Genomic DNA, 27,981 nt, shown 5'->3' with positions numbered 1-27,981 from the left:
ATGTAAGTTGGGTAGAATTGGGCTGAGAGCAGACCTTCAGGAGCGCCATGTTTAACATCCTTGAAAGCAGAGCGCCAGGAAGGAAGAGCAACGGCCTGACAGCGCTCAGACAAATAGGAGTGCATCCAGTTCAGTGCTGTGCCACTTATTCTGACCATGGGAAGTCTTTCTACGATATTGTGATTTACTGTGTCGAAAGCGGCAGACGGGTCCAATAAAATCAAAATCACTGACTGACTGTTATTGGACAGCACCCGAAGCTCGTCCTTGGCCGTGAGTAGGGCTGAATCAGTTCCATGCCCTGGTCTAAAACCAAACTGCTCCTTTTAAAGCAAGGTGGTGTTCCAGATAAGGATAATTGTTTACTGACATAACGTTCCCGTAATTTCATCAGGAATGGCAGCAGTGAAATTCGCCTTTAGTTGCTAGGTGCGGGGTCCATGTAAGGTTTTTTCAAAATAGGTGAAACAATGGCTTTTTTCTAGGTCTGTGGTATAATGCCTAAGTTCAAAGATTAATTATAAATCTCTCCTAGAAGCAGAAAAGATTCTTCTGCCAGACCTTTCCAAACCCTATGTGGAAAAGGATCAAGTGGAGAGCCAGAGGATATGGAATTGGCTAAGGACGGTAACAATCATCTGAGATGGTTTCAAACTTATCAAGCCAACACCTGGAGCTATCCAAGAGATTAACTAATTAGGGTAGACTACAGGCAGAGTGGAGGGGAAACTCCGTGATGGAATTGTTTTTTCAAGAGTGCCCCAGCTGAGGATGAGTCCGTAAGATGAGAAGAGCTGTTAATATCCTTCAGATTGTTATCCATCTTTTACTTGACCACACATAACCTATTAGTCTGTTACCTCCCTAAATTAACTAAATATTGTCAACCTTCTAACTTACATGGCTGTATTAGCTTGCTAAGCCTTAGCTATGCCTAGCTAGAGGTAGTTTCCCCACATACCTTATTCTTTCATCTGATCAGCAGTTGAAATATGGCCCCTCAACCATCCATAGAAACCCGTTAGAATGATAAGACTTCAGTAATAAAGACAGGCAAATCTACCCAGATCTATTAAGCACCAGTATTTCAACCAGCTTATGAGCCAGTGTATGATAAATTCATAGTATTCTACTAACTGCAGCCTCCTTATTGGCATGGGCTGATCTGCTGGTTAGTGAAGAACCCAGGCTATGTTTCTCTGGCTGTACCTGGGGACCCTTTCAGCTTACTGGTACCCTTTCATAAGAGACTTGAATGGGTCTTTGGCATCACATGTAGTTGTGGCTCAAAAAAAGCAGACTGAAAGAAAACTGTTATACTAAGATATCTGCTAATGCTGTGACCTACTTGCAGGGTTGATTAACCTTTGGTTCTCCTGCCCAGGTCCCTGTACTATCTAGTCATACCTTGGTGGTAAACCTTCCGTTCCCCACTGTCCTAGGTTAGAGAGAACATAAAAAGCTCATGAGAAGCCAAAATAAATCATGGCTGTGATCGTGGGGATGTGGCGGGCTGGAATAACAGACGAGGAGGCCAGATATAGTGGGCTATAGTGCGTTTCTTTAATATACACAAGTTCCAGTATAGGGTTGAGAGTCACGGGTAACGGGGTGATGGTTCTCGTCTCGGTCGTCGTTGTCGGGGTTTCTGGTACGCTTCCCGCTCTTGGCACTCTTCGGCGGTGGTAGACCGGGGTAGGTGTTCCTCGGAGGACCGAAAGAAAAACAAACAGAGGAGCCGTCAGTCCTGCAGGGATTCTGCGGAAGATACCGTCCCCGAGACCCACAATGTGATGAAGAGGAAACGGACCGTGACGGGGGGGGGAAAGAAATGGGTCGAGGAGGAAAAAGGACAAGACTGAGGGTGCTCGGAAAGGGTTTGTGAGAAATAGGACTTATAGTGTCAACAGTGCTGTATAGTATTTACAAGGGGGTTGGACGTGACTGTAGAAGTGAGGGAGTCTATATACAAGGAGGCTTCTATGGTTTTACACAGCGTACCTAGCGAGCTAGAATATGGGGGAAGGTACTCACACGCTCCGCCGTAACTCTCCTTTGAGTTACGGCCGCTCTTCAGCTACCTCCGGAGGACTCCACCAGTCTTCCGACCATTCCTCGAGGTCCCCACTTCCGTCTTCTCCTTCCTCCGTATCGCCAGTCGAGAGTTCCTGCCACGATCTTCCGACTCCTTCGTTCTTCTCAATTCCGTCTTTTCTGTGGTCGTCCACCGGGGAGGGGGAGGGACTTCCGGGGTACCGGTCGAATCCTTCCGGTCTGTCGTCACATCGGATTGGACCCTGTAAGAGAGAGAGGGGCGGGGTCGTCGTTGTCACGGACTCTTTGGAGATCATATCGTTTGGCGTGTCCGGGAAGGGAGAACTCCGTAAAGGAGGTAATCCGGGTGGTACACGGGAGGGTTTAGGGTTCGGGGAAAAGGGTCCCTCACATCCCCTTTCCCTAGGTGTCTTTCGTGTACGGGGGAAGGACATAGGATACCGTGATAGGTAATCTGCGTTTCCTTGTTCCACCCCCTTTCGGTGGATTGTGGTGAACCTGTAGGGTTGTAGTGCAAGGAACCAGCGAAGGACCCGGTCGTTATGACCTTTGTTCCGAGCCATCCACTCCAGGGGGGCGTGGTCGGTGTAAATGGTGAATTCCCGACCTTCTAAATAGTAACGGAGACTTTCCACCGCCCACTTTATAGCCAGAGCTTCTTTTTCTACCACAGCATAATTTCTCTCCCTGGGAAATAACTTCCTGCTGAGGTAGAGAATGGGTTTTTCGTTTCCATACGGGTCTTTTTGTGACAACACCGCCCCCAACCCCTGTTCCGAGGCGTCAGTCTGCAAAAGGAAGGCACGTGTATAATCAGGACTCACTAGCACGGGATCTGAGGTCAATGCATGCTTAAGATCGGAAAAAGCCTGTAGTAACAAGGGGGTGGGATGTCGGAGTAGGGTCTCAGTGTCTGTGGTTTTTTTCAGTAAGTCGGTGAGCGGTGCTGCCCTTTGAGAAAAATTGGGCACGAACCTCCGATAATACCCTAAGAGGCCTAGGAAGGCACGGAGGTCCTTTTTCGTTGCAGGAAAGGGGAGGGAACGGATGGCTTCGGTTTTGGTATGTTGGGGTCGTATGAGGCCCTCACCCAGAAGGTACCCCAAGTAGTGGACTGTTTGAGCAGCTAGGGTGGTTTTAGCGGGATTGATCGTGAATCCGTATGACCCAAGAGAGGAGATGACTTTGTGCAGGTGGTCCAAGTGTTGTTTCCAGTTATCGCTATAGATGACTATGTCGTCTAGATATGCCCCAGCATACTGGGTATGGGGTCGTAGGATGTGGTTCATGGCACGTTGGAAGGTGGCGGGAGCACCGTGTAGGCCAAAAGGGAGGACCAGGAACTGGTATAACCCCTCAGGAGTGGAAAACGCTGTTTTCTTCCTATCCTCTTTTCTGAGGGGTATCTGCCAATAGCCTTTACAGAGGTCCAGAGTGGAGATGAACTGGGCCTTCCCTATGCGTTCGATCATTTCGTCGACCCGCGGAAGGGGGTATGTGTCGAATGAGGATATCTTGTTGACTTCCCTGAAATCAATGCAAAACCTGACGGACCCGTCAGGTTTGGGAACCAGGACGATCGGTGAGTTCCAATCGCTCGATGAGGGTTCTATTATGCCCATTTTCAGCATCTGTTCTATCTCTTGTTTTATGACAGTCCGACGGGCTTCAGGGACTCGATATGGCCTTTGTCTGACCACCTTTCCAGGTTCTGTGTGAATAGCGTGTTCGGTGATGGTCGTATGACCGGGTACCGAGGAAAACACCTGACGTAAGGGGTATAGATATGTCATAAGGTCGTGACTTTGGTGGGAGGGGAGCCCCGAATCTATACAGGCAGCAAAGGAGAGGGGTACCTGCTCCAAGGTGTTAGTGAGGACGGGACGTGGGCCTTCCCACTTTTTCAGCAGATTCACATGGAAGATCTGCTTGGTGGCTCGTGTTGGGTCCAGTTCCAACTCATAAGTGACAGGGGTTACCTGTCGAATCACGGAATATGGGCCTTGCCACTGCCCCAGGAGTTTATGGTCAGATGACGGCATCATTAACAGAACCAAGTCCCCCACGGAGAAGTTTCGGGTTTTTGTTCCCTTGTCGTATTGAACTTTTTGTTTGTTTTGGGCGTTCTCCAGGTTCTGATGTACAATGTCTCTCATTAGAGCCAAATGGGTTTTCAGGTTGGATATGTATTCCGGGAGGGGGCGAGTACGGTTGGGTTCCGCTTCCCAGGCTTCTTGAGCCATATCCAACAGGGTACGTGGGGGTCGTCCGTATAGTAGCTCATAAGGTGAATAGCCGGTACTGCTCTGGGTTTTGCACCGAATAGCAAACAACGCTAGGGGTAGCATATCCTCCCACCTTTTTGCTTCCAACCCCAACAGTTTCTTAAGCGTTTGTTTCAGCGTTGCGTTATAACGCTCCACCAGCCCATCGGTTTGAGGGTGGTATGCTGAGGTCCGGATCTGTTTGATCCCCAGTTGTGAGCAGACCTGTTTCATCAGGGCGGACACAAAAGGCGTACCCTGATCGGTTAGAATCTCCCGGGGAAATCCTACCCGAGAGAACACTGAGATGAGGGCTTTAGCTATGTTCTGGGTAGTCGGTTGTCGCAGAGGTATCGCCTCCGGGAAGCGAGTGGCATAGTCCACGAGGACTAGGGCATAGCGACAACCGCTACGAGAGGGTAACAAGGGGCCTATAATGTCCATCCCTACTCTGCTAAACGGGACATCTATGATAGGGAGAGGCAACAAGGGCACCCTAGGGGGTCGATATCTACTGTTTTTTTGGCATACCGGGCATTCCCTGCAGTATGTTTTCACTTGTTGGTGGACCCCGGGCCAGTAGAATCTTTCCAGAATGGTTTGGCTGGTTTTTTCATCGCCAAAATGTCCGCCCAAGAGGTGGCTATGGGCGAGAAACAGGACCTTGTCCCGGAAAGGGCCGGGAATCAGGAGTTGAGGCTTTTGTTGCGCCCCTCCCTTACGGTACAACAACCCTTTTTGTTTGAAAAAGTAGGGACCTACGGTAAGTGGATCTTCTTGCTCTAACGCCGTAGCCCATGCTTCCTGTAGAACGGGATCCTCTTGTTGAGCGGCTCGGAATTCCTGGTCTATCTGCCAGGGATGTTCGTCCGGGATAGCGGGGAAGACGTCTACATAGTCTCTTTTCTCCTTTTTCTTCTGTGCTTTGGTTTTCGGGAGTTTGGGTTGGTTTATGGGCGAGGAGAGCCCCTGAGGAAAGGGGGCTTCTTCCCACCAACTGTTTAGGGCATCAGTTGTGTCCTGGAGTAGACCGGGCAGACCGTGATAATCGCTCCCCAAGATGGCTTCTTCTGGAAGGGAGGGAACGAGACCTACTGTGAGGGAGGTTCCCGGATCCTTGGAATGTTGGACCTGGACTTGGGTGGTCGGATATCTCTTCGTGTCGCCGTGAACACATTGAATGGCGACCATCCCTGAGGGGGGGTCGACAGGGCTCTGCATGACCTGGGGCCTAATAACACTCTGTCTACACCCTGAGTCAGCCAGAGCGGTGAGGGTTTGTCCGTTTATTGTCACTGGACGATGGAACGAGGGCGGTCCGGTACCGGGAACGGAACAAACATAGTTTCGGGCCATACCAATCTCCATGGGTTCTTCCTTGTGGGGGCACATTCGAGCGATATGTCCAAAACCCCCACAGCCGTAACATTGAGGTCCTGGATTGGTAGGGCGTAGGGGTATTGGGGAAGGCATCAGAGGGGTTAGTATGGGTCTTTTGGGTGGAATAGGGCGGATAGGTCTGATCCCTGTAGCGGGAGGGTGTCTCTGGGGATGGTCCTCCTTGACTCGTAGGTTCTCTTGGGCTCGACTGTATGCACTTGCTATTTCTACCGCTGTTTCCAGAGAGAGACGGGCATGCTGACGTACCCACCGTTGGGTGCTGGGATGGAGAGAGGACAGGAATTGTTCTAAATGTATTTTCTCCAAAATCTCCTCTTTAGTGGCTGTCTCCGGTTTCAGCCACCGCGCGGTCAGGTCCTTGATCCGAAACGATAAGGCTCGGGGAGTCTCCTGTGGTCGTTCCTTGACTTGTCGTAGCTTCACCCGGTAGGTCTCGGCATCAATGCCCAATCGTTCCAATATACAGGTTTTGATGTCCGCATACGGAGTGGTGCCTTGTACGTTCGCTTGCTGATATGCTGCCTGTAATTCGCCAGTGAGTAAGGGCCCTAGGTAATGTCCCCAACGGTCTATAGGCCATGAGGCGGCCTGGGCTAACCGTTCAAAGTTTGTGAAGAAGAAATCCGGGTCTTCTCCCGGTACGAACTTTTGGAGGACCACCGAAGGTAGGGAGGCTGTTGGTCTCTGTTGCTCCAAAACCGTGGTCAGCTTACCCAGCGCCTGTTCGTGGGTGTTTCCCTGGCCTTTCAGGACGTCATGGAGCTGCCCTCGGTCGTCTTCGGCTGTTTTTAGGAAGCGTTCCATCAGGTTCCCGAGTTGTTCCTGGGAGGCAGCCATCCTCTGCATTACGGCCTCCATGTCTCCAGCGGATCCCACTTCTGACACCAACTGTGATCGTGGGGATGTGGCGGGCTGGAATAACAGACGAGGAGGCCAGATATAGTGGGCTATAGTGCGTTTCTTTAATATACACAAGTTCCAGTATAGGGTTGAGAGTCACGGGTAACGGGGTGATGGTTCTCGTCTCGGTCGTCGTTGTCGGGGTTTCTGGTACGCTTCCCGCTCTTGGCACTCTTCGGCGGTGGTAGACCGGGGTAGGTGTTCCTCGGAGGACCGAAAGAAAAACAAACAGAGGAGCCGTCAGTCCTGCAGGGATTCTGCGGAAGATACCGTCCCCGAGACCCACAATGTGATGAAGAGGAAACGGACCGTGAGGGGGGGGGGAAAGAAATGGGTCGAGGAGGAAAAAGGACAAGACTGAGGGTGCTCGGAAAGGGTTTGTGAGAAATAGGACTTATAGTGTCAACAGTGCTGTATAGTATTTACAAGGGGGTTGGACGTGACTGTAGAAGTGAGGGAGTCTATATACAAGGAGGCTTCTATGGTTTTACACAGCGTACCTAGCGAGCTAGAATATGGGGGAAGGTACTCACACGCTCCGCCGTAACTCTCCTTTGAGTTACGGCCGCTCTTCAGCTACCTCCGGAGGACTCCACCAGTCTTCCGACCATTCCTCGAGGTCCCCACTTCCGTCTTCTCCTTCCTCCGTATCGCCAGTCGAGAGTTCCTGCCACGATCTTCCGACTCCTTCGTTCTTCTCAATTCCGTCTTTTCTGTGGTCGTCCACCGGGGAGGGGGAGGGACTTCCGGGGTACCGGTCGAATCCTTCCGGTCTGTCGTCACATCGGATTGGACCCTGTAAGAGAGAGAGGGGCGGGGTCGTCGTTGTCACGGACTCTTTGGAGATCATATCGTTTGGCGTGTCCGGGAAGGGAGAACTCCGTAAAGGAGGTAATCCGGGTGGTACACGGGAGGGTTTAGGGTTCGGGGAAAAGGGTCCCTCACAATGGCAAACATCATAGGAAATTGAGTTCTGCATTGTCTCCTTTTGACACTCTGTCGAAACATCAGCCTACTCTAACCATGTCGCAGACTGAGGCAAAACTGCAGGAGTTGTGACAGTAGAGTGGGCCTTTTTTCCATGATGTACTGCTGGGCCCTGCTGACGTTTTCCTTCTGTTGGTAGATTTTAATGTACTTTCTCTAGGACTAGATTCTGCAGGTTAAGGGGATTTTCAGAGAATCTAATCTCTTGCGTCTATTGGACTTGATGTGGAGTCCTCCTATGGTTATAGAAATATGATTACCTTGGCATTAGTCTTTGTCCCAATGACAGGGGAAGCTAGGTAACATGTGGCACCGTAACTGAATGAGACTATGGCCTGACACATTGTTTCTTAACCTTATGAGTTTTCTGGATCCTCACTGAATCACTGCTGGAAATCTGGGATCCCGCCTAAACAATTCTAAAAGACTTGGCAATATGCTAGACTCTAGTATACAACTTTGTCGTTTTTTTGCTCCTAATGCATGCTCTTTTTGTTGGTGCATATCAGTACTTCAATTGAGCCTCCAGTTCAAAGTCCTTCACATTTACAGAGTGTTTTAAAATGTTCAGTGTTTAATTGTGCTTTTTTATGTATGCTTACTTAATTAATCTGCAAAAATTCTTTATTTTTTGGAACAATCATAGACTCCCTAAGTAAGCATTGCAGAACCCAGGTTAAGAACTGCTGACCTGGCAGATTGGGAGAAATTTTCCTTTCTTCCATTTTCTTTGTAATGAAGAACAATCATGAGTCAAAAGACTGGTATCTGATTTTCATTTCTACCAGACGCCTTGTAGCCTCCTAAGATTGTTTAACAAATTTGCAAATGAAACTTTTTCTAGTTCTCAAGTTGATACTATATCAACACAATTTCAATGAGCTCCTTTTTTCTGTAGTAATTATTAAGCCTGGGCAAAGCACTACGCTACGCTCGCGTAGTTTGCGAAGTTCACGCTACTTCGCACTACGCAAACTGCACGTAGCACAGTGCGAACACGCGTAGCGTAGTGTTGCGTTGTGCTGCGGTCATTTTTTGCTTGCTCGCGGTCCTCAACGTCAAGTTGGCGACCGCGAGCAAGCAAAATGACATCCCGGCGAGACTTTTTCCTTGTTCGCGATCAGCAACTTCAAGTTGGAGATCGCGAGCATGGAAAATAAACCTCCCGGCGAGATTCCCAACGCAAGGAGGTCAGGTTTCTCATTGCGAGTGGTCGCGTATGCTCGCGACCGCTCGCGATGAGAAACTACCAGTTCGCGTTGAGAAAGCTGAAGCTCGAGTAAAAATCTACTCGAGCAGCAGAAAACTACAGCTCGCACTGTGCAAGATGCCATTTTCAATGATTGCACAGTGCCGGTTGCTTGTCCGCACTGTGCAATCATTGAAAGCGACATCTGGCACAGTGCGAACAAGGTACTACGCAGTTCGCAAAGTGCTACGCGAATCTCGCGTAGTGCGAACTTCACTTTGCGTAGCTTCGCAAAGTGCTACTTCGCGAACTACGCCCAGGCCTAGTAATTATTCAGGAGGTTGAAATGCTTTTTTCATCGTTTCAGTGTCTAATGCGACACCATCTTACCCCGACAGATGCCCAGCCACTTGATTCAGTTATAAAAATATATCCCTCCCTACTCAAGAAGTCCAATAGAAGTGCATTTTTCACTGGCAATACCTCTACTGCTTGAACAACTGAAGATCCAAGACTTCTGTTATGCTTGTTCCATACAGTCCTGTCAATGCATCACAAGAGATCTCTTATGTGAAAGTGAGCGCTGTTCTTGCAGGCATTCTTCACGTCCTGTTATTTTAATTTTTTTTAAATTTTTTTTTACACCTTCCTGAACTTCATTTTTAGGTCTGACTTGACAATGCAGCTGTCTGTTTTCCTATTACCAATTCTGGCTTTTCCCAGAACAGTATTCCTATCTCACACCATGATTTTGGTTGTTTGGTGAATCCTTCCACCGCCTTTGAAGTGCTTGAATGTCAATGCATGAGAGACTGTTTTACACTTCAGATGTACACTGGATCATGAATTAAATAATTTTTCATAGATTCATTGTGGATAGAAAGCAATAATGCTTGTGTTGTTTTTTCACTGCCGCAACTTTTTTTGAGTTTTAGCTGGGACCCATAATGCCAGTAGTCATTTTTAGGGCAACTGCCTTTCCCTAATGAAGGTGTGTGAAATAGATGGACTTATTTTTGCCACTAATTAAAGCTGAAGCTTGTTTCAAGTCTCATCTGGGACCAACTAGATGCCTAGCATCTGCACAGGCAAACCTCAACCTGATCGCTGCAACTATACATGAGATCATGGAATGCTCCCCGCCCACAGGTCAAGCCCTTCCTAGTCCCTATATACCTCTCTTAACCCCCCTATAGCCCTGTGACCTCCCCCCCCCCCCCCCTCTTCCCCCCCCGCCCGGATCCACTAGTCTCATTTATCACTTGCTGTTAACAAGTGGTAACTGGGATCATACAGGGAAATTTTATTTGGGTGAAACCGGGTCCGCATGTTATTTCCAGTTCATAGCAAAATAGCTTGGAATAGTCCGGTTTAGGTATGGGGATCTAGGCCTGACTCGTAAATTCCTGATCCAAATATCTTCTCACCTAATTGCAAGCATCTTGTAATGACACCCTGTAACTTGATCCCTTACGGGTACTGATGTGAATTTCTCAAATTTAAAGTGCATGATGAGACCATAGACAGCTGCTACATGTCCGTCTTTGGACTCATTTGTATTGCTGTACCATATGGTATATATGTGTAACTGGATGAAGGGGGTAAACTGTACATGTCATTGTTTTTCATATCTTATTCCTGCCTTTGTGAACTGCTCATTTTTTGTGGGTGGCTATCTTCCCCTAATGAAGCCATTCAGAATGTGTGGCCATTTCTGTCCCACACTGTGCCTTCTCTTCTAAGGTGAAAAGCTTTTGAGCAACACAGGTTCAAGACCAACTAAGGTCTAGAATATCAGCCCAGTAGCTATCAGTCGAACGTTCGGAGTATTAGCATTTGGAAAGTGGAGCTAAATCCAGCTGGTGTCATTAGAGTGGGCTCTCCGTCTGTACTTTTGAGAAAAGTTCACTTCCTTAAGTGTCAGATTATTCTTCATAATGTGAGTTTAGAAACATAGGAGCTCACATACGAAAGCCGCCTTTGCAAGACCTGAAGTGTCAGATTATTCTTCATAATGTGAGTTTAGAAACATAGGAGCTCACCTATGGAAGCCGCCTTTGCAAGACCTGAACCACATCTAGTGGCTGCCTATTCTCTTTCAGGGGATCCTCATCAAAGTCATAAGCACTGGATATTTCCGCCCATGTGCGGGGACCCCGGAAATAATAAAAGTTATATATGAAAAACATGTGTGTGTATATGTATATGTATATGTATATGTATATATATATATATATATATATATATATATATATATATATATATATATATATATATATATATATATATTTTTTTTTTATTTTTTTTTCTCATATCAATGCAGCTCCAATCTAGGAGGCTAAACAATGTAATTACACACATAAAGACTGTATTTGCCAATATATATAAAAACATAAGAGGGCAAGTAGCACTTGAACTCTGTTTTTTAATGAGCAAAGTACTCATAAATACCAAACTGCAAATAAAGTAGACATTGTTAGCCTACAGGCTGCATTGTAAACCAATAGCATAGAAAAGGAAAGCATTTTCAACAAAAACTGGCACCATGCCTTTAAGGCAGCCATGACCCCCAGCTTCCCATCATGCCTCAGGGGTGACAGTTAGGTCAGTTGTTCTTTCCGGCTCCTTCAGTCAGGACCCTGGAATTTCAGCTGTTCCTTTTTTTATCTTTTAGTCAAAAAATATCTCAATAACTTCTAGTTTTTCTACCTTCAATCGACTTTTTTTGCCTTAGAGTGAAAGAGATACCTTTTTTGAGTTCCAGAAAAGGTTTATTTTCTTCAGAATGCCTTCTTTATTCGACCCTTGCCCTGCCTGTGGCAAGAAGAAGGCCAGATCTGATACACACCCTGTGTGTGTTCTCTGCCTCCCTCAGTCGCTCTCTTCTAACAATTGCCATCATTGTAAGAAGCTATCGAGGAGAACCTTAAAGGAAAGGGAGAGTAATTGTCTTTTTGGCCTCTCTGAAAGAGGTAGGTCTCCTGTGAGGCAGCAGAAGAAGAGAACTCGGTCGACATCGAGAGGAAAAGTCACGACCTGTTCTCCATCGGCGTCTGGATCGACGTAGAAGCTACCGACGACGAAGAAATCAGCGTTGAAGACTTCAATGATGCAGGCGCATCATCAAAGATCGACAACAAAATCATCGTCGACGAAGGTAACAGGTCCTCCGACGTCAACCAGGCGGCGTTCGACGTCAAGAGACAAGTCTCTGTTGGCGCTGGGTGGGCGATCGACGTCGAGGCACATCACCCTGTCGTCAGATCATCGGCGATCGACGTTGAGGCACATCACATCGTCGTCGCCGCCGCAGCATTCGATGTCAAGACACATCCCTCCGTCGTTGCCCCATCATCACCGATCGACGTCGAGAGGCAGATCTCCAACGAGATCAGTCCAAAGACCTCCGTCGTTGAGACACAGGACGCTTCCTTCGATGTCGAGGCAGAAGTCTCCGTCGAAGCCAGGTGAAGAATGGTAGACGTCAAGGCATCATACTCCATCTTTGACGTCGAGGCCGAAATCTCTGTCGAGATCAGGTCCAAGATCTTCGACGTCGAGGCAGCGTTCTCAGTCGTCGGCCGTCCATCGCCGATCGACGTCGAGACACCAGTCTTCAGAACGAGGAAGGCAGACATCTAAGCAAGGCACTCCGTCGGCGTCAGGCAGACGTTCGACGTCAAGAACACGTTTGACTGCGAGATTAAGTCCCCCTTCCAAGAGGAGGAAGTCAACGTCGAGACAGAGGTCTCCGTTGAGGCGGCAAACGGTGCAGAGGCGCTCTAGATCACAGTCGAGGTATCCATCCAAAGAGGCCTCACCTCCAGTAAGCTTATCCTCTTCATCACCACCGACATCTAGAACTGGCTCGCCCAGTTCTCATCAAGGATCACCGTCAAGGCCTCCAGAAGTGGTGATCTCGACGTCCTGCAGTCCAGAGTCAGGGGGACACCAAGAGTCTCCAACCAGGTCTGCACAGGAACAGGTGATCTCCCCTCCTCCTGCAAAGTCTCCTGAAGGGCTAGAGAGACACAGATCGCCTTCCATTTATCTATCACCACGGTGGTACCGGCCGTTGCATCACTGGGCCAAACCCTCAGTAGCAGGGGTCCAGCATTATTCAAGCCCTCTTCACAGAGCTTCTTTGTCTCGTCTGGTGGAGGCTGTTGATAGAGAACATCATCTCTCAAGAGACAGAGCACGCAGTCTCACACCTGCGCGCTCGCGCAGTAGGGTGTCTAGATGTAGAAGCAGGAGGAGGACACACAGATCTCCAACTCCGTCCACTCGGACGTCCCACAGAGACTACTCACCTACTCTGACAATCAGCCTTCCATCGAGGGTCTGTCCGGTGGATGATATCTACACCTTTCAGGACATTCTGGGTAGAGGAGCGGCGAAGCTAGGCATTCCTATGCCGACTCGTCAGAGTATGTCATCTGTAATTTTTGATATTCTACACCGGCGAGAAGAATCCAGACCTGTATTGCCATTAGTACCAGACCTCATAGAGCCAGTAATGGACATCATTCTCACTCCAGCGAATGTAAAGACTGCCCCAGCGAGAATCTTTAAAAAGTACCGCTCACCAGAGGACGGCCCGCTCTTTCTTAGTGCTGATCCTCCTCCAGATTCTGTCATAATTGCTGCTGCAAAGAAATCCCACGCTGTTGCCTCCTCTTCTACTGTACCACCAGACAAGGAGAGTAAAGCACAGGATTCATGTGGTAGAAAGGTTTGTGGCACTTCCCGCCTCCATGTTTCCAAATCATCAGCTCTCCTGGGCAGGTATGACAGATCGCTGTGGGACTCACTGCAGAGATTCACTGAGAAATTGCCGCAGAAGGACCACAAAGATTTTGAGGAAATCTTGAAGGAGGGCAGCTTGGTGTCTAACCAATTTATCAGCGCGGCGGCGGATGGAGCTACCCTTTCGGCCCATGCTTATGCTCATGGAATATGCGCCAGAAGAACATCTTGTCTCAGACTGACAGCGCTCAAACCAGAAGCGCAGGCACGTATCCTGAACCTTCCCTTCTCTGGTTCCTCTCTGTTCGGAGCTCACACTGATGAGGAGATGTCCTGCATGAAAGCCGAGCTGGACACACTGAAGGAAGTGGGCCTCGAGAAAAGGAAGGAATTCCGCAAACGATACAGGCCTTACAACCGGCGATACTCCCAACAGAGGGTCAATAACGATCTCAATATCGGGGAAGACGTTCCTCCAGAGGAGGAAGAAATCAGCGCCAAGGTAACAACTACGCCAAGAAGCAGTCAAAGCAATGAGTGCCCACTCCCCCCGTCACCGTTCACCACTCCTGTGGGGGAAGTATCGCAAATCATCTCAAAGATTGGCGAGCTATCACAAAGGATCGGTGGGTGTTAGCTACGCTGCAGCATGGGTACTCTCTACGTTTTCGACACCGTCCTCCCTCAATTCCACCAGTTCCATCATTGTGTCACCAACGTAAGCTCTTACAAAAAGAAGTAGCCACCCTTCTCAGAAAATCAGCCATCAAGAGGGTGCCAGTAGCTCAGAGAGGGAGAAGAGTTTACTCAAGATACTTCTTGGTAAAGAAGAAGGGTCGGAAATCGGAGTACAGACCCATTCTGGCCCTGCAGACACTCGACCAATCCATCAGAAAGGAGAAGTTGCGCATGTTGGCTCTCCATCAAATATATCCACATCTCAGACAAGGGGATTGGATGTGTTCGCTGGATCTGCAAGATGCGTATTTTCACGTTCCAATAAATCAGCATCACAGACAATACCTGAGATTTCTGGTGGGATCATCTCATTGCCAGTTCAAGGTTCTGCCCTTCGGGTTGAAGTCAGCCCCCCGGTTGTGAACGAAGTGCATGGCGGTAGTGGCAGCCGCACTGCGACGCAGAGGAATCTTCGTGTACCCGTACTTAGACGATCGGCTGTTGAAAGGCCCCTCGCCAAACAGTGTGAGGAATCATTTCCTGAACTGTCTCGCACTTTGCCACCGGATGGGCCTGCATCTAAATTTCGACAAATCGACTTCACTACCAACTCGGAGGATTCATTACTTGGGTGCTCTGCTAGACTTTGAAGTACGAAAAGTGTTTCCTTCGGAGCAGAGACCGTGTTCCCTAATACAGAAATGCTGGTTCTGCGCTACATCAGGCTACCGGTTCGTCGGATTGCCTCCCTGTTACGGTCGATGGCATCATGCATCTTCCTGGTTCCCAATGCCAGACTGCGAATGCGTCCTCTTCAGCAGGATCTGGAGGCCAAATGGGACCAACAAGCAGCTCGCTGAGCCCTCCATCCTGTGGTGGATGAAGGAGAGGAATTTGCAAGTCGGAATTCATTTTCATCAAACTCCGCCTGCTCGTACACTGATCACGGACACTTCACTGCAGGGCTGGGGAGCCCACATGGGGTCTCTCCAGACTCTAGGTTTATGGTCACCAAAAGAACGATCCTACCACATCAACATTGTAGAGCTGAGGGCCATGCACCTAGCCCTCAAGGCTTTCCTCCCCTCGATTCAGGTAAATTCCATCTTAGTACAGACGGACAATACCACCACCATGTACTACCTGAACAAACCGGGGGAAACGCGCTCACGCACACTGTCATTGGAAGCGCAATCGGTCTGGCATTGGCTCCTGGCACAAAATCTATCGGTCACAGCAGTCCACCTGCCAGGAGAGCAGAACGTGAGAGCAAACGCTCTCAGTCGTCACTTCGAGGACAGAGAAGACTGGGTTCTCAACAACAAGGTCGTAGAAGACCTTTTCCAAGCGTGGGGTCGTCCCACTATCGACCTCTTCGCGGGCGAAGAAAATACGAAATGCCAAAACTTCACCTCAAGGTTTTACCGACCAGGATTGAAGGGGAGTGCCCTTTTGATAGACTGGTCAGGGGCATTTGTGTACGCTTTTCCACCCCTCCCTCTCATCCCGAAGGTGGTGACGAAGCTGTCTCACTCACGCACAAGGATGATACTAATTGCCCCGGACTGGCCGAGGCAATGGTGGTACCCGGACCTTCTACATCAGTCGGAGTGCCCTCACAGGAAGCTGCCGTGCAGGCCGGAACTGCTAGCCAAGATGAGCAGGAGGATTCATCACCCCAATCTTCCCTCACTGAACTTGGCAGCATGGCTCCTGAGGTCCTCCAGTATGGCCACTTAGGACTGTCACAGGACTGCGTGTCCATCTTGAAAGAAGCAAGAAGGCCTTCCACTAGGCACTCGTATGCATGCAAGTGGAAGCGTTTTTATATGTGGTGTGTTCAAAACAATTGTAACCCAACCAAAGGACAGGAAGAGGTCATCCTTCCTTACCTGCTCTATCTGGCAAACGCAGGTTTGAAGTTTCCTTCCATTAAGGTACACTTAGTAGCTATCACTGCATATAGACGTTCACCTTCTCAACCTTCCTTTTTTCAATTGCAGGTTGGTAAAGATTTTTTACAAGGATTAAAGAAAGTTTACCCTCCAGTCCGGCCTCCTTCTCGGCCCTGGGAGCTAAACCTGGTGCTATCAAAATTGATGGGTCCGCCTTTCAAACCCATACACAAAGCAACCTTATAACACCTTTCTTGGAAGGAGGCTTTCTTGGTAGCGATCACGTCAGCTCGCAGAGTGAGCGAAATACAGGCTCTCTGCTCTAAGGAGCCTTAAACAGTCTTTCATCTGAATAGGGTCATATTGAGGACGCACCCCTCTTTCCTCCCTAAAGTGGTGTCGGATTTTCATGTAAATCAGTCAATATCTCTGCCCACTTTTTTTCCTAATCCCTCCACTCCAGCTGAGAGAGCTTTGCACTCTTTGGACTTGAAAAGAGTTTTAAAGTTCTATCTGGATAGGTCCAAGTCCACGAGAAAATCTGATCAACTATTTGTTAACTATGGGTCGATCAGAACAGGTTGTGCAGCTTCAAAGCGGTCCATCTCCAGATGGATAGTTTCTTGTATCAAGCTTGCCTATCAACTAGCGCAGAGGCCCCTTGGGTTTACTCCCAAGGCGCACTCTACCAGAGGAAAAGCGACTACTACTGCTTTTCTCCATAACGTGCCTTTATCTAAAATCTGTAAGGCGGCGACTTGGAAGTACATCCATACTTTTACGAGGCACTACTGTCTAGATTCAGACACCAGAACAGACCCCCAAGTAGGCCAAGCCTCCTTGAGGAATCTGTTCAACAGTTGATTACGACTGTCATTATATGTTGGGTCATTCTCTCTCATTTGCCTGCAGGTGGAAGATGGGCTTGCTATTCTATTCAGTGCTTATGACTATTGATGAGGATCCCCTGGAAGAGAAGGATAAGTTACTTACCTGTAATCCTAGTTCTCTTCCAGGGGTATCCTCATCAGTCATAAGCAACCCACCCACCTCCCCAGGCAAATGAGACTTTTCTTCATTGTTAAGGGATATCTTTGTGCCCTGTTCTTCAGGTTTACGCAAAGATCAACTGACCTAACTGTCACCCCTGAGGCATGATGGGAAGCTGGGGGTCATGGCTGCCTTAAAGGCATGGTGCCAGTTTTTGTTGAAAATGCTTTCATTTTCTGTGGTATTGGTCTACAATGCAGCCTGTAGGCTAACAATGTCTACTTTATTTGCACTTTGCTATTTATGAGTACTTTGCTTATTAAAAAACAGAGTTCAAGTGCTACTTGCCCTCTTGTGTTTTTATATATATTGGCAAATACGGTCTTTGTGTAGAAGTACATTGTTTAGCCTCCTAGATGAGCGCTGCATTTGATATGAGAAAAAAAAAAATATATATATATATATATAGAGCTGTGTATATATATGATTTTCATATATAATTGTTATTCTTTCCGGGGTCCCCACACATGGGCGCGAATATTCAGTGCTTATGACTTTGATGAGGATACCCCTGGAAGAGAACTAAGATTACTGGTAAGTAACTTATCCTTACTGGACAATGTTTTGATCGAACCAACAGCAAAGAGACATGGAAGTTGAGAGAACTCCAATAAATCAATCTATTTTAACTTCTAATTCTAAGAGTGACCACTGGTAGTAAGTCATTAGTCCATTTAACAGTTTTGTCATCCATACTGCTGCCTCGCATTCAGAATCTTTCTCTCAGTCATTCATTAGTGAAGAGGTGTGGCGCCGCGGCCAGGGCGACTGACTCCGGAATCTGGGGATCATGGTTCGATCCCCGGCGCCGGCGGCAGATTAGCCCAGCACCATGTGACTCTGGGCAATAGCTTGCTTAATCTTCCCGACGGCTCCCAGCCCCTAGAGACCCTTACGGGTGATTGTTTGCGCTTTACAAATGTGGATTATTAGTGTGTTGTTTCAACAAGCATCCGTTGGTTTTTCAGCAGGCCTGTCACTAAAATAAAGCTTGTTGGAAGCAGGGAGAAAATAGGTTTTTGTCTGAGCTTGTAAATTACATTAGCAAGTAGAGATCCTTTCCTTGGAATTGCAGTGAATTAAAGACTAATTTTGAGTTTGGTGGTAACTGAAAATCCAGTTCCTGGAGGAAATGCTGAATGGGGAGGAGAGTACAGAGAGGAATCAGTCAGACCAATTTCATATATCAAAATAAAAGTACATTTGGGGAAATTGAGATATTGTAATCTGCTCCATATTTCAAGTTTCCACCAGAAATGTGAGTATTTTCACTAATCCACAAATTCTAAATCGGGCCATTTGTGAAATGTATGTTTGAGTTTTCAAAGGTACCTGGAATGTATTATATCCATGAATGCCACTTGTGGTTCTCATAGACAAAGTCATGGCATTGCTTCTTTACCCTGTGCCTGGTTTGGATCAGACTATTTCACACCGCTTCCACCCACCTATTGCTGCAGCTCAGGGAGTAGACAGTAAGAATTGACACCTTGGTGCAGGATCCTAAGGGCTCTCCAAGATGTTTCAGTCTGTATATACACTCACTTACAAATCTCACTGTGGGGAATCCTTGCAGCTCCGGAGAGGTCGACTGACTTTTTCCACCGTAGGCAAATTAGTGCTCTTTCTAAATAATCAAAACATCATTGACATTTACATTTTGGTGATTAGTCAATGATGAGAGGTTGGTGAAGGTTTCAAAAACCTTTATTTATTGTATAGTTAAAATCTCTTATTATCTTTATTCAGATTAGTAAATTTACAGAAATATAAAATGATTTGGTTAGAAGTCCGCATTAGAAAAATACACAGTGTTCCATAAGGAAATCCCGTAAGCTAACTAAAGGACCTATTCTAAATAGAACCCATAAAGAGTTTCTCTTGAGAAGAGCGAGTAAGAGATGAACTTCTCATAAAGAGTAGTTCTGGAAACTCAGCTGAGATCCCTACAGCTGCAGTACCAACTGCAAATAAAAGTGTGATCCTTGCAGTAGCATCGATCACTAATTATCCAAAAGTCATCACCTCAGGGAAATAGCTAAGGAAATCAACTCTACATAAAGAAGAGTGTCGGAGCAAGGAAAGATCCAGCAGCAGGACCGCGGGTAAAGTAAAATGATGGTTAAGGGTAGTAAGTGTAAGGGAATGAGGATAAGAATGAGAGATGAGGAATTAGATGCTAACTAGCTAGGAACACTCTTTACTAAAGGTTCATATTTTCGGAACAATTTTGTAGCCGTATTCTGTCGATATCCAATGAGAATAGTTCACAAGGTGTAGTCTTCAGTCACATGATACTTCTTCTTCTGATTCTCACAGCCTGTACTCTCCTAGCCATGTTTGATACAATTACAGGAGCAATTGTTACATGAGAGAAGGTTCTCATGACAACCATCTTACCTAACCTAAAGGATGTACAATGCGCTTGATGTGCGAACAATGGCCAGTCCGTAATATGAAACCACCATCAATGTTAACCAGAAGCAGCGTTCATAAAAGTCTTTAAGTCCTCGTTTAATGTAAGCAGTTTGTATTCTAGCATATGATCTAACAAGGGGTGAGCAGCTAGATGAACACAATGCTATAGTCATCATATTTCTAACTGATGTCACTAATGCTAAGCACTTTTACTAAATGTCATATTCATGTAACTGTGAGCAGTAGTAGATTGGAAAATAATTTTGGGCCTCATTAATATACTCGTGAAGAAATGGTTGCCTTGTGTAAAAAACTTTTTAACTCATTAATTTGCAAACATTCTAAGAGCGTTCTCAATCCTACATGTGATTTAACTAATATATTTTCACAGTTTGTTAGTAGGATTCTAAACATTGTTTTTACACTTTTTGCCTAAGAGTCATTTTCTAACATAATTTCTGCAGCATTTAAAGCATTCTAAAGTGCAATTCTGACACAGTGAGTAAGTCTGTTTTCTAAATTTGTAACTCATTTCTCTTATTGGTGATGGAACATTCATCAAATGTCATTTGCTCATTGGCTTTACAAGTTTGGGATGCTACAATACATTATGTTTGCCTTCTACAGGTTACCATACCTCAGCGAACTATACAGGCAGGTGATCCATATGAAAGGAAAGACCAACGAACCTCCAAAACAGGTACGAATGACCTGTGCTTAGTCGATCAGTGAAAGTATCTTTCTTTGCTATTAGCGAATGACCAGTGGTATGACAGAACACCTATGTTGATGCATTATTTTTATTTTAAAAAACAGTTAGTACTTTTCAAATTTAAACTAGTGTCCCAGCTACAGCAAGAAAGTATCTAAAAAACGTACATATAGTAATATTTTTGTGAATGTTGGATTGTTTTTGTTTATAATCATGTTTCGACTGCAGTGGTTAGATGAGTATTAGCTGCCAACGGTTATTGCTGTTCGGACTACATGATATCAGGCCTGGAAACCCTATACCACAATTTAGCATGTCTGTGGCTCTTTGGTTGGGAGTAAAGGGTGGAACCTGGCTCACCAAAATACAGTCCCATTCTCAACAGAGAGTTAGGAGTTCATAGAGGGCTGCTCTGTGCACAGCATGTGCGTGAGAAATAGCAGTGGCTTTAAATAAATGCCAGGGGACAGTACTCATTCCTGCTCCTGAGCCAGTCATTATCCCATAAGAATAACTAGGACAGAAAATCCAATCCGATTTGCTCTCCTAGTCTTGCTACTGCCTAGCTTTCCATGCTGGCCAAACCCCCCTTTTCTCTCTTTTTCTCTCTGTATTCCCGTGCAGTACTGTCTCTAATTAGAATTGCAGTGATTTCGGATTTCCACTTTATACCTCCTCATTCAGCCCTTCCTACTTTAGTGATCCTTTCTCCAGTCCTATAGTCCAACACATCATCATGTAAGGACAGGAAATACATCGTGCTTGATTTTGATTGAAGCTGTATGCAGGCCTGGTTTACCTCCATTGCTTCTTGTGTGGTTTGGTTGCATTGGGAATGTCCGTATTAAACATTATATCTGCGTTCCTGTTTGGCCACCAAATGTTTAGTGTTTGAGGCATCCAGATTATTTTTGGGTAAAGACCTCAATGTGGAAGTTTCCTCCAAAAAATGCATTTCAGATTCCCACCGAGGAGCCAGACTGAGCAGCAACGGGCAGATTTGAAAAGAACTCCTAGCTTCTTGATAAGACTGGAAGAAAAGCCCAATAGGAAGCTAGGATAGTGCTAGGGATCCTGCCCCTGCTGCTCTGTGTGGTTTTTCATTGGCATCAGGGTCGCTCTGATGTGCGCCCTGACAGCCGTATTTTAGCAGAGATACTGTGCTGCCCGAGGCACGCGCTGTATATCTGCTAAATAAAATGGATCGTAGTTGAACTGTGCCTCTCAGACATGCGCGGTCCAGACACTCCAGTATAAAGTGTTGTATTGAGCTGAAATCGCTCTATCATGCCTCAGTCTCCCCCCCCCCCCCCCCCCTTCCCCCTCCTCTTGTCATGAGGAGTCTGGAGACAATGTAAAGAAGGCCGGCCTGTACACCGGCAGTGTTTCTGAAAACACAAAACTGGTGTTTTCATGAACACTGCTAAATAGAACAATTCTCAGGGGCCTCACAAGAGGCAAGGGGCTGCACCCTGAAGCCCCTGATAAGGAGCTGCTGCTGCGTGAGCTTATGTACCTTTCTTTATTAATTGGACGCCTAGTTTATTTTAAAGTTGCCCATGATATTTTACACTGATTCACCATTATTATTATTTTATTTTAACTACTAATATGCATTCTACTCCTTTTACTAAATGATGCCTCAAATATTATGTCTAAAGTTGCAGAATAGTTTAGCAAAACATTTATGTTCAAGTTGCAGTTTTTATTTGTGTCTTTCATTTTGAAAGGAAACCATTACCAATCTTGTTTTCAGGCCCCTGCCTTTATTTTCATATAAGCAGGGAGCATTTGTGGAGCATTATGCGTAGCCCCACAGTGTTACATTTTTCAAACATGTTTATACAAAAACCACTGTCCGTAATGCAAGTTTAACACAATGCATTGCATTCAGAGCACTAAACCTGGTTGTAAAGGATTTGTATTGGTGAACCACACATACACGTTTGAACAACTTAATACCTATGGATACAAATCCTGCATTAGTTGCGGACAATCCTCTAATTACTAATCCATACTGTGGTACTTCAGACTGGCAGCCAAGGGTCTTGTCCTATACGGATCTAGGCCTTTTTGTCGATTGGACAAAATAAACATGAAACGTGTTGTCCATGACCCCAAATAATATGCTTTGGGCCTAGGACAATAGGAATTTCTCCCCTGGCCTCGTTTGCATTTTGAGCCGCTTGTCTTTGAAATGCACCAAGTCCTCTTTCCCTCAAAGAGCATATCCAAAAGCAACTGCTTCTCTTGTTGAATACTTGTCTGCTTACTATCCAGTATGCTGACTGGTATGTAGGATAGTAACAAAGGACCTTTACTTCTGTCTGTCTTTCTTGGACTAATTTCTGTATGGTGCCCCAGCTATGGTTCAGTCTTCTTTTTTGTTTCTACAGTTCGCCTCCAGGTATTTTTTGACCCGCCTCTCTTCCATTTGCCTTTTGAGGTCTTGTTGGTAGAGATGAGATGAGCTGAGCTGCAATTGACTGTGCATGTTAATATCTCAAATTAATGTCCTTGACTGAAGTCACCAAATGTATCGTAATGGAGCTTCTGACTAGAAGATCAGATGACTTGCTGTTAAAAGGTGAATTCCTCTGTGAATGAAGACACAGGAGTCCGTAGATCTTCTTTGGTTGTTTAATCTTGAGTTCAAGGGGTAAATATCTCAGCCACCCAACCGTCTAAGGCTCATCTCAGTCTAAACCTCTCTCTACATTATAAGTTTCAGCCAGAGCAGCTTTTACATTCTGGAATACACAGATGTCACTAGCTGAAGCTAGTGTCAGACAATTAAGTAACTTTTCAACATATCTCCCTCCTTTATACAGAGCAAATAACAAAAACAAGGAAAATAAAAATAAAGAACACAATAACATAAGTATCATAAAAGCATTATACAACATAGTCATTCAAGTATGAAGGAGTGCGAGAAATTCTGGTGGATCTCTTTCAAATTTCCGGAACATTTTTGTCACCAATGTTTTCAGGGCGATCATTCAAATCATTACTATTCCCGCATACAGCAACACGGCCCAAATTCCAAACTCTGTGGTCAGATGTTCTCACAGCGTAGTCAAACACTTTAATAACCTTCAAAGGTTTAGAAAATTTCTCACCAGAAACACCAAAGCCAGGCCTTTCGATCTTGACTAGATCCCCGACCGAAACTTTAGTGGTTTTAACAGCATGTCTCACATCATAATTTTCTTTGCTCTTCAAACACTTAAGATCTTCCTTCTCTTTCCAAGAAGTCAAATCAAGAACCCCATCCTTGACAGAAAGAAATGTATTAACCCAAGGTGGTTCTAGAAAAGTATCAGGTTGTCTTCCACGAAACAAGAGAAAAGGAGATTTTCCAGTTGTAGTGTGAGGTGCAAAACGATATACACAAACTTTTTGAAACCTCTTTTTTCCAATTAAGACAATTCTGCTTTGCTAATGAGATCGTTTCTTTTAAAACTCTATTAAAACTTTAGACAGTACCATTAGACTCAGGGTGATATAGGGCACACTTCTTGTGAACTATACCACAATTGCTAAGAAATTCTTCCATATCTCTTGAGACAAGTTGGACACCATTGTCCGTCAGTATAGTTTGGGCTATGCCTTCCTTAGAGATTAGCTTTTTTAGAAAATCAATGACAGTATTGGTATCAACACTTTTTACAAAAGATATTTCTGGCCACCTTGAGTACAGATCCATCACCACAATGATAAATGTGTCCGACCCATCACCACGTGCAGGACCTAAACTATCAAGAGCTATGTCTTTCCAGGGGCCACTGGGACTAGACCTCTTTTCCATAGGTTGGGTCCTTATCTTCAAGCTTTTCTCACTAAGAGAACATTGAACGCGTTCCCTAACCAACCGTTCAATCTGAACATCTAGGCCAGTCCACCAATAGCTGGAGCACACTCTTTCCTTAGTCTTAGAGATTCCTAAGTGCGCCTCATGAGCTAAATCTAACAGCTTTTTCCTTAAAGACACAGGAGGAACTAGTCTATGACCTCTCAACAGCATTCCTTCACAGAAGAGTTGAACTCTCACAGACCAAAAATCTATTACAGACAGACCTCCCTGTTCCTTATGATCCCAACCATCACGAATAAGATTCAAAACATTTTGAATGACTTCATCTTCTTAACAAGCATTCAACCAACGCTCATGTGAAATTACCTTATAATCAATCTCACAAACAAAATCATGAGGATGACCAAAAGCCGGATCAATATGATTATCAGATTGAGCAATAGGAACTAATCTCGAAAGAGTATCTGCAACAAAGTTATCAGAACCAGGGACATGTTTGACAGAAAAATTAAAACCTTGCAACCCAACAATCCATTTAGAGATTCTTGGAGATATTGAATCAATACCCTTGCTTGTCAACACCTCATACAACGGCTTGTGATCTGTTCTTACTAAGAAGGAGGTACCCCATAGAAACTTTTAGAATTTTTTATGGCCCAATAGACCGCAAGGTCTTCCCTCTCAATAACTGAATACCTAGATTCAGCACCTTTCAAACTTCTTGAAATAAACATGATGATGGTTTTGTCTGGACTTGTGTCACCTTGATACAAGACAGCACCAAGACCTTTGAGGCTGGCATCAGTAGAAATGATCGAAAATGTTGTGGGGTCAAAACTTCGAAGATTAGGTGCATTCTGTAATTTAAGTTTTATCTCAATAAACTCTTTTTCGCACAACTCATCCCACACAAAATTCACCCCCTTTTTAAGTAAATTTCTCATATTGAATGTAACTTCCACAAATCTTTTAATAAACTTATTATAATATTCTGCCATTCCCAGGAAGCGCATGAGTTCATCCTCAGATGTGGGGGCAGTTAGATCTCTGATGGTGGTTACCAATTCCCCTTTGGGAACTACCCCATCAGCTGTTATGGTATGACCCAGATAATCTATTTTACCATGACCAAATTTGCACTTCTCACGTTTAATGGTAAGGTTGCGAGCAGAAAGTCTGTCTAACACTTGTCGGACTCTCTTCCCATGTTCCAATTCATCACACCCATGTACCAAAATATCGTCCTGGTAAACACAGACACCAGGTACATTGACTAACACCTTCTCCATGACTCGCTGAAATACAGAAGCAGCGGAGACAAGGCCAAAATGGAGTCTTACAAATCTAAAAGTTCCAAAAGGTGTAACGAACGCAGTTAAGTACCTGGAGGACTGGTCCAGCAAATTCTGATCATACGCAGACGTCAAGTCAATTGTGCTGATCATTTTAGCACCACGTACCATGCGCAACAGCTCTGAGTTGTTTGGGAGTGGATACTTATCTACATGCACACATTTGTTGAGCTCCCTGAGATCAACACATAATCTCAGAGAACCATCAGCCTTCCTAGCGGCCACTACTGGAGCCAACCAGGATGTTCCTTCCACCTCCTCAATAATGCTCTGGGATTTAAGTTTATCCAACTCTTTCAACATCTCATCTTTTACTTTTTTTTAAATTTTATTTATTTACTTTATTTATGTATCCATAGTTTCAAGAAAAACACAATTGTTACATTCATATAAAATTATAAACATCATAGATATATGATACATAACAGAGTCAATCAGTTATCCAGTAATGCATAAATGCCACCGCCGCTAATACCGATAGCTACCCCCTACAATACTCATATTGCCAAATCAAACTTTTGTCTTCTGGGGTTTTTTAAGTGCGTATAAACTAACTTCTAAATTAAAGATATTATAGTACTTTGCCCGCCATATTTCAAAAGGGGGGGCCTCAGGCTGTAACCAAGAAATGGCTATACAAAGTCGAGCCACTGCTGCCACTATAAAAACTAAAAAGCGGTATTTAAACAGAGATTGACCCTCCATAAGATCCTCCCCAATTCCTAACAACATCATACTAGCAGAAAATCGAATCGGCTTTCCAATAACCAATGATATAAATTTTTCGATGTGACCCAAAAATTGTCCAAGCTTAGGACACAAGAAAAATATATGCACCATATCAGCATTGTCACCCCTACAGCGAAAACATTTCCCATTATTTACAAAATTCACCGCCCACCCCATTTCATCATAACAGCAGGGGTACGATACAAATTAAAAACCATTTTGTAATGCTGTGCCCTTAATGAAGCTGTAAGACCTACTTTTCGAGCCACTTTAATGGAATTTTCAACCGAGATCACGCTGTCTGCCAGGGTATCCCTCCATTTAAGATTGACTTTCCCCATGTCATCCCCTCTAGATGTTAGCAATATTTTGTACAACACTCCTATCCTTGCCTTACGCCTAATAGCCTCAACTATTCCATAGGAATTGACAGACAAGACATGTTTCATTCAAAAATCACGAATCTGCAAAAATGTAAAGAATTGTATAGCTGAGACATTATATTTATCCCTCAAATTAGAGAAGGACACACAAACCCCATCAGTAGCATAAAAATCACTCAGACGTATAATACCTTTTAATCTCCAGTCCCTAGCTATGTGATCACAGAAAACGGAGGGTAATAGTTGATCTGCTGATAGGGGTGTATATAAGGAGAGAAGGAGAGTCTAGGTATCTGAAATGCTTTCCCAACAATGTCCCACACCCCAAAGGCAGCCCCCAAAATTTTGAATCGAGTCCTCTTATAGTAGCTTCCATCAGGTCTGGAAAATAGACCATTATATGTCACAGGACCCAAGACCATCTGATAGATAGAGGGTGCCTCTGCGGGGTTGATCACCTCTTCCCCAGTCAATAATATACGCATATTAGCCAAAAAGCAAGATATATCATAAAAAAGAGAAGTCTGGGACTGCCCACCCACCCCGATCCACTGGTAGAGTCATAAATCGAGCAGCTCTCCGAGGTCTCCCTGGCGCCCAAAGATACCTAGCACATAATGATTGAAGATATTGAATCTAGGATTTGGGAATCCCAAGGGGTACTGCCCTAAAAAAGTACATAACTCTCGGGAGGATGACCATTTTCAATACGGTAGATCTTCCCACTAATGAAAGATGCAAACTTTCCCAATTTGTCAGAGCTGTTTTAGTCTTATCCACAATGGAGTCCCAATTAACCTGTACTAAATCTTTTAAGGGTCTAATTTTAATGCCCAAATACAGAGCTTCTTCCACAACTCTCTGATCCTTTACCCGTGAGCGATCTGTACAGACTAATTGAGTTTTAGTAATATTTAACTTGTATCCAGACACAGCCCCAAATCTACCAGCTAAATGTTCAATCTCTGGAATAGCTATATCTGGGTCAGTTGTTATAACGGCAATATCGTCTGCATACGCTAACACAGAAAAATGCTCATTATTCACCATAAACGATGGGATATGGTTACTTAGTTCCAGCATGTTTAAGAAGGGATTAATATACAACGCAAACCGGAGCGGGGAGCACGGACACCCCTGTCGCGTACCCCTAGATATCAAGACATCCTTGGAACTATATCCCTACCAGTAGCTTTCCCATACTCATATATTTGCTCCTTATACAACTGATGCTTACATAGAATTTCCTGGGACCATATTCGATTCATGTTCGCCTTAGTGTGCCAAGTTGTCCAGCAGATCAGCTACATCCTGGCCGGCCCCCAAACCACCAGACAGCCTTTCTTCTGCTTTTTTAAGTTGATTTATATAGCTCCAAAATAGTCAGTTTCGCCTGTTTCTGTAA

General features: G+C 45.3%; 1 protein-coding gene across 2 annotated transcripts in view; it reads left to right on the top strand.

The window, feature by feature from the left end:
* CCDC77 (coiled-coil domain containing 77) overlaps positions 1–27,981 on the top strand; it is a 269,618-nt gene that overhangs the window by 82,884 nt on the left and 158,753 nt on the right. For both annotated transcript variants that reach the window (XM_085652269.1, XM_085652270.1), the window contains one exon: positions 20,214–20,286. In XM_085652269.1, coding sequence (XP_085508395.1) covers positions 20,214–20,286 — 73 coding nt within the window. The remainder of the gene's footprint in view (positions 1–20,213; positions 20,287–27,981) is intronic.

Source organism: Triturus cristatus, chromosome 4_1, assembly GCF_964204655.1.
Source record: "Triturus cristatus chromosome 4_1, aTriCri1.1, whole genome shotgun sequence".
Taxonomy (NCBI): domain Eukaryota; kingdom Metazoa; phylum Chordata; class Amphibia; order Caudata; family Salamandridae; genus Triturus; species Triturus cristatus.
This window is presented reverse-complemented; position numbering and strand designations above follow the sequence as displayed.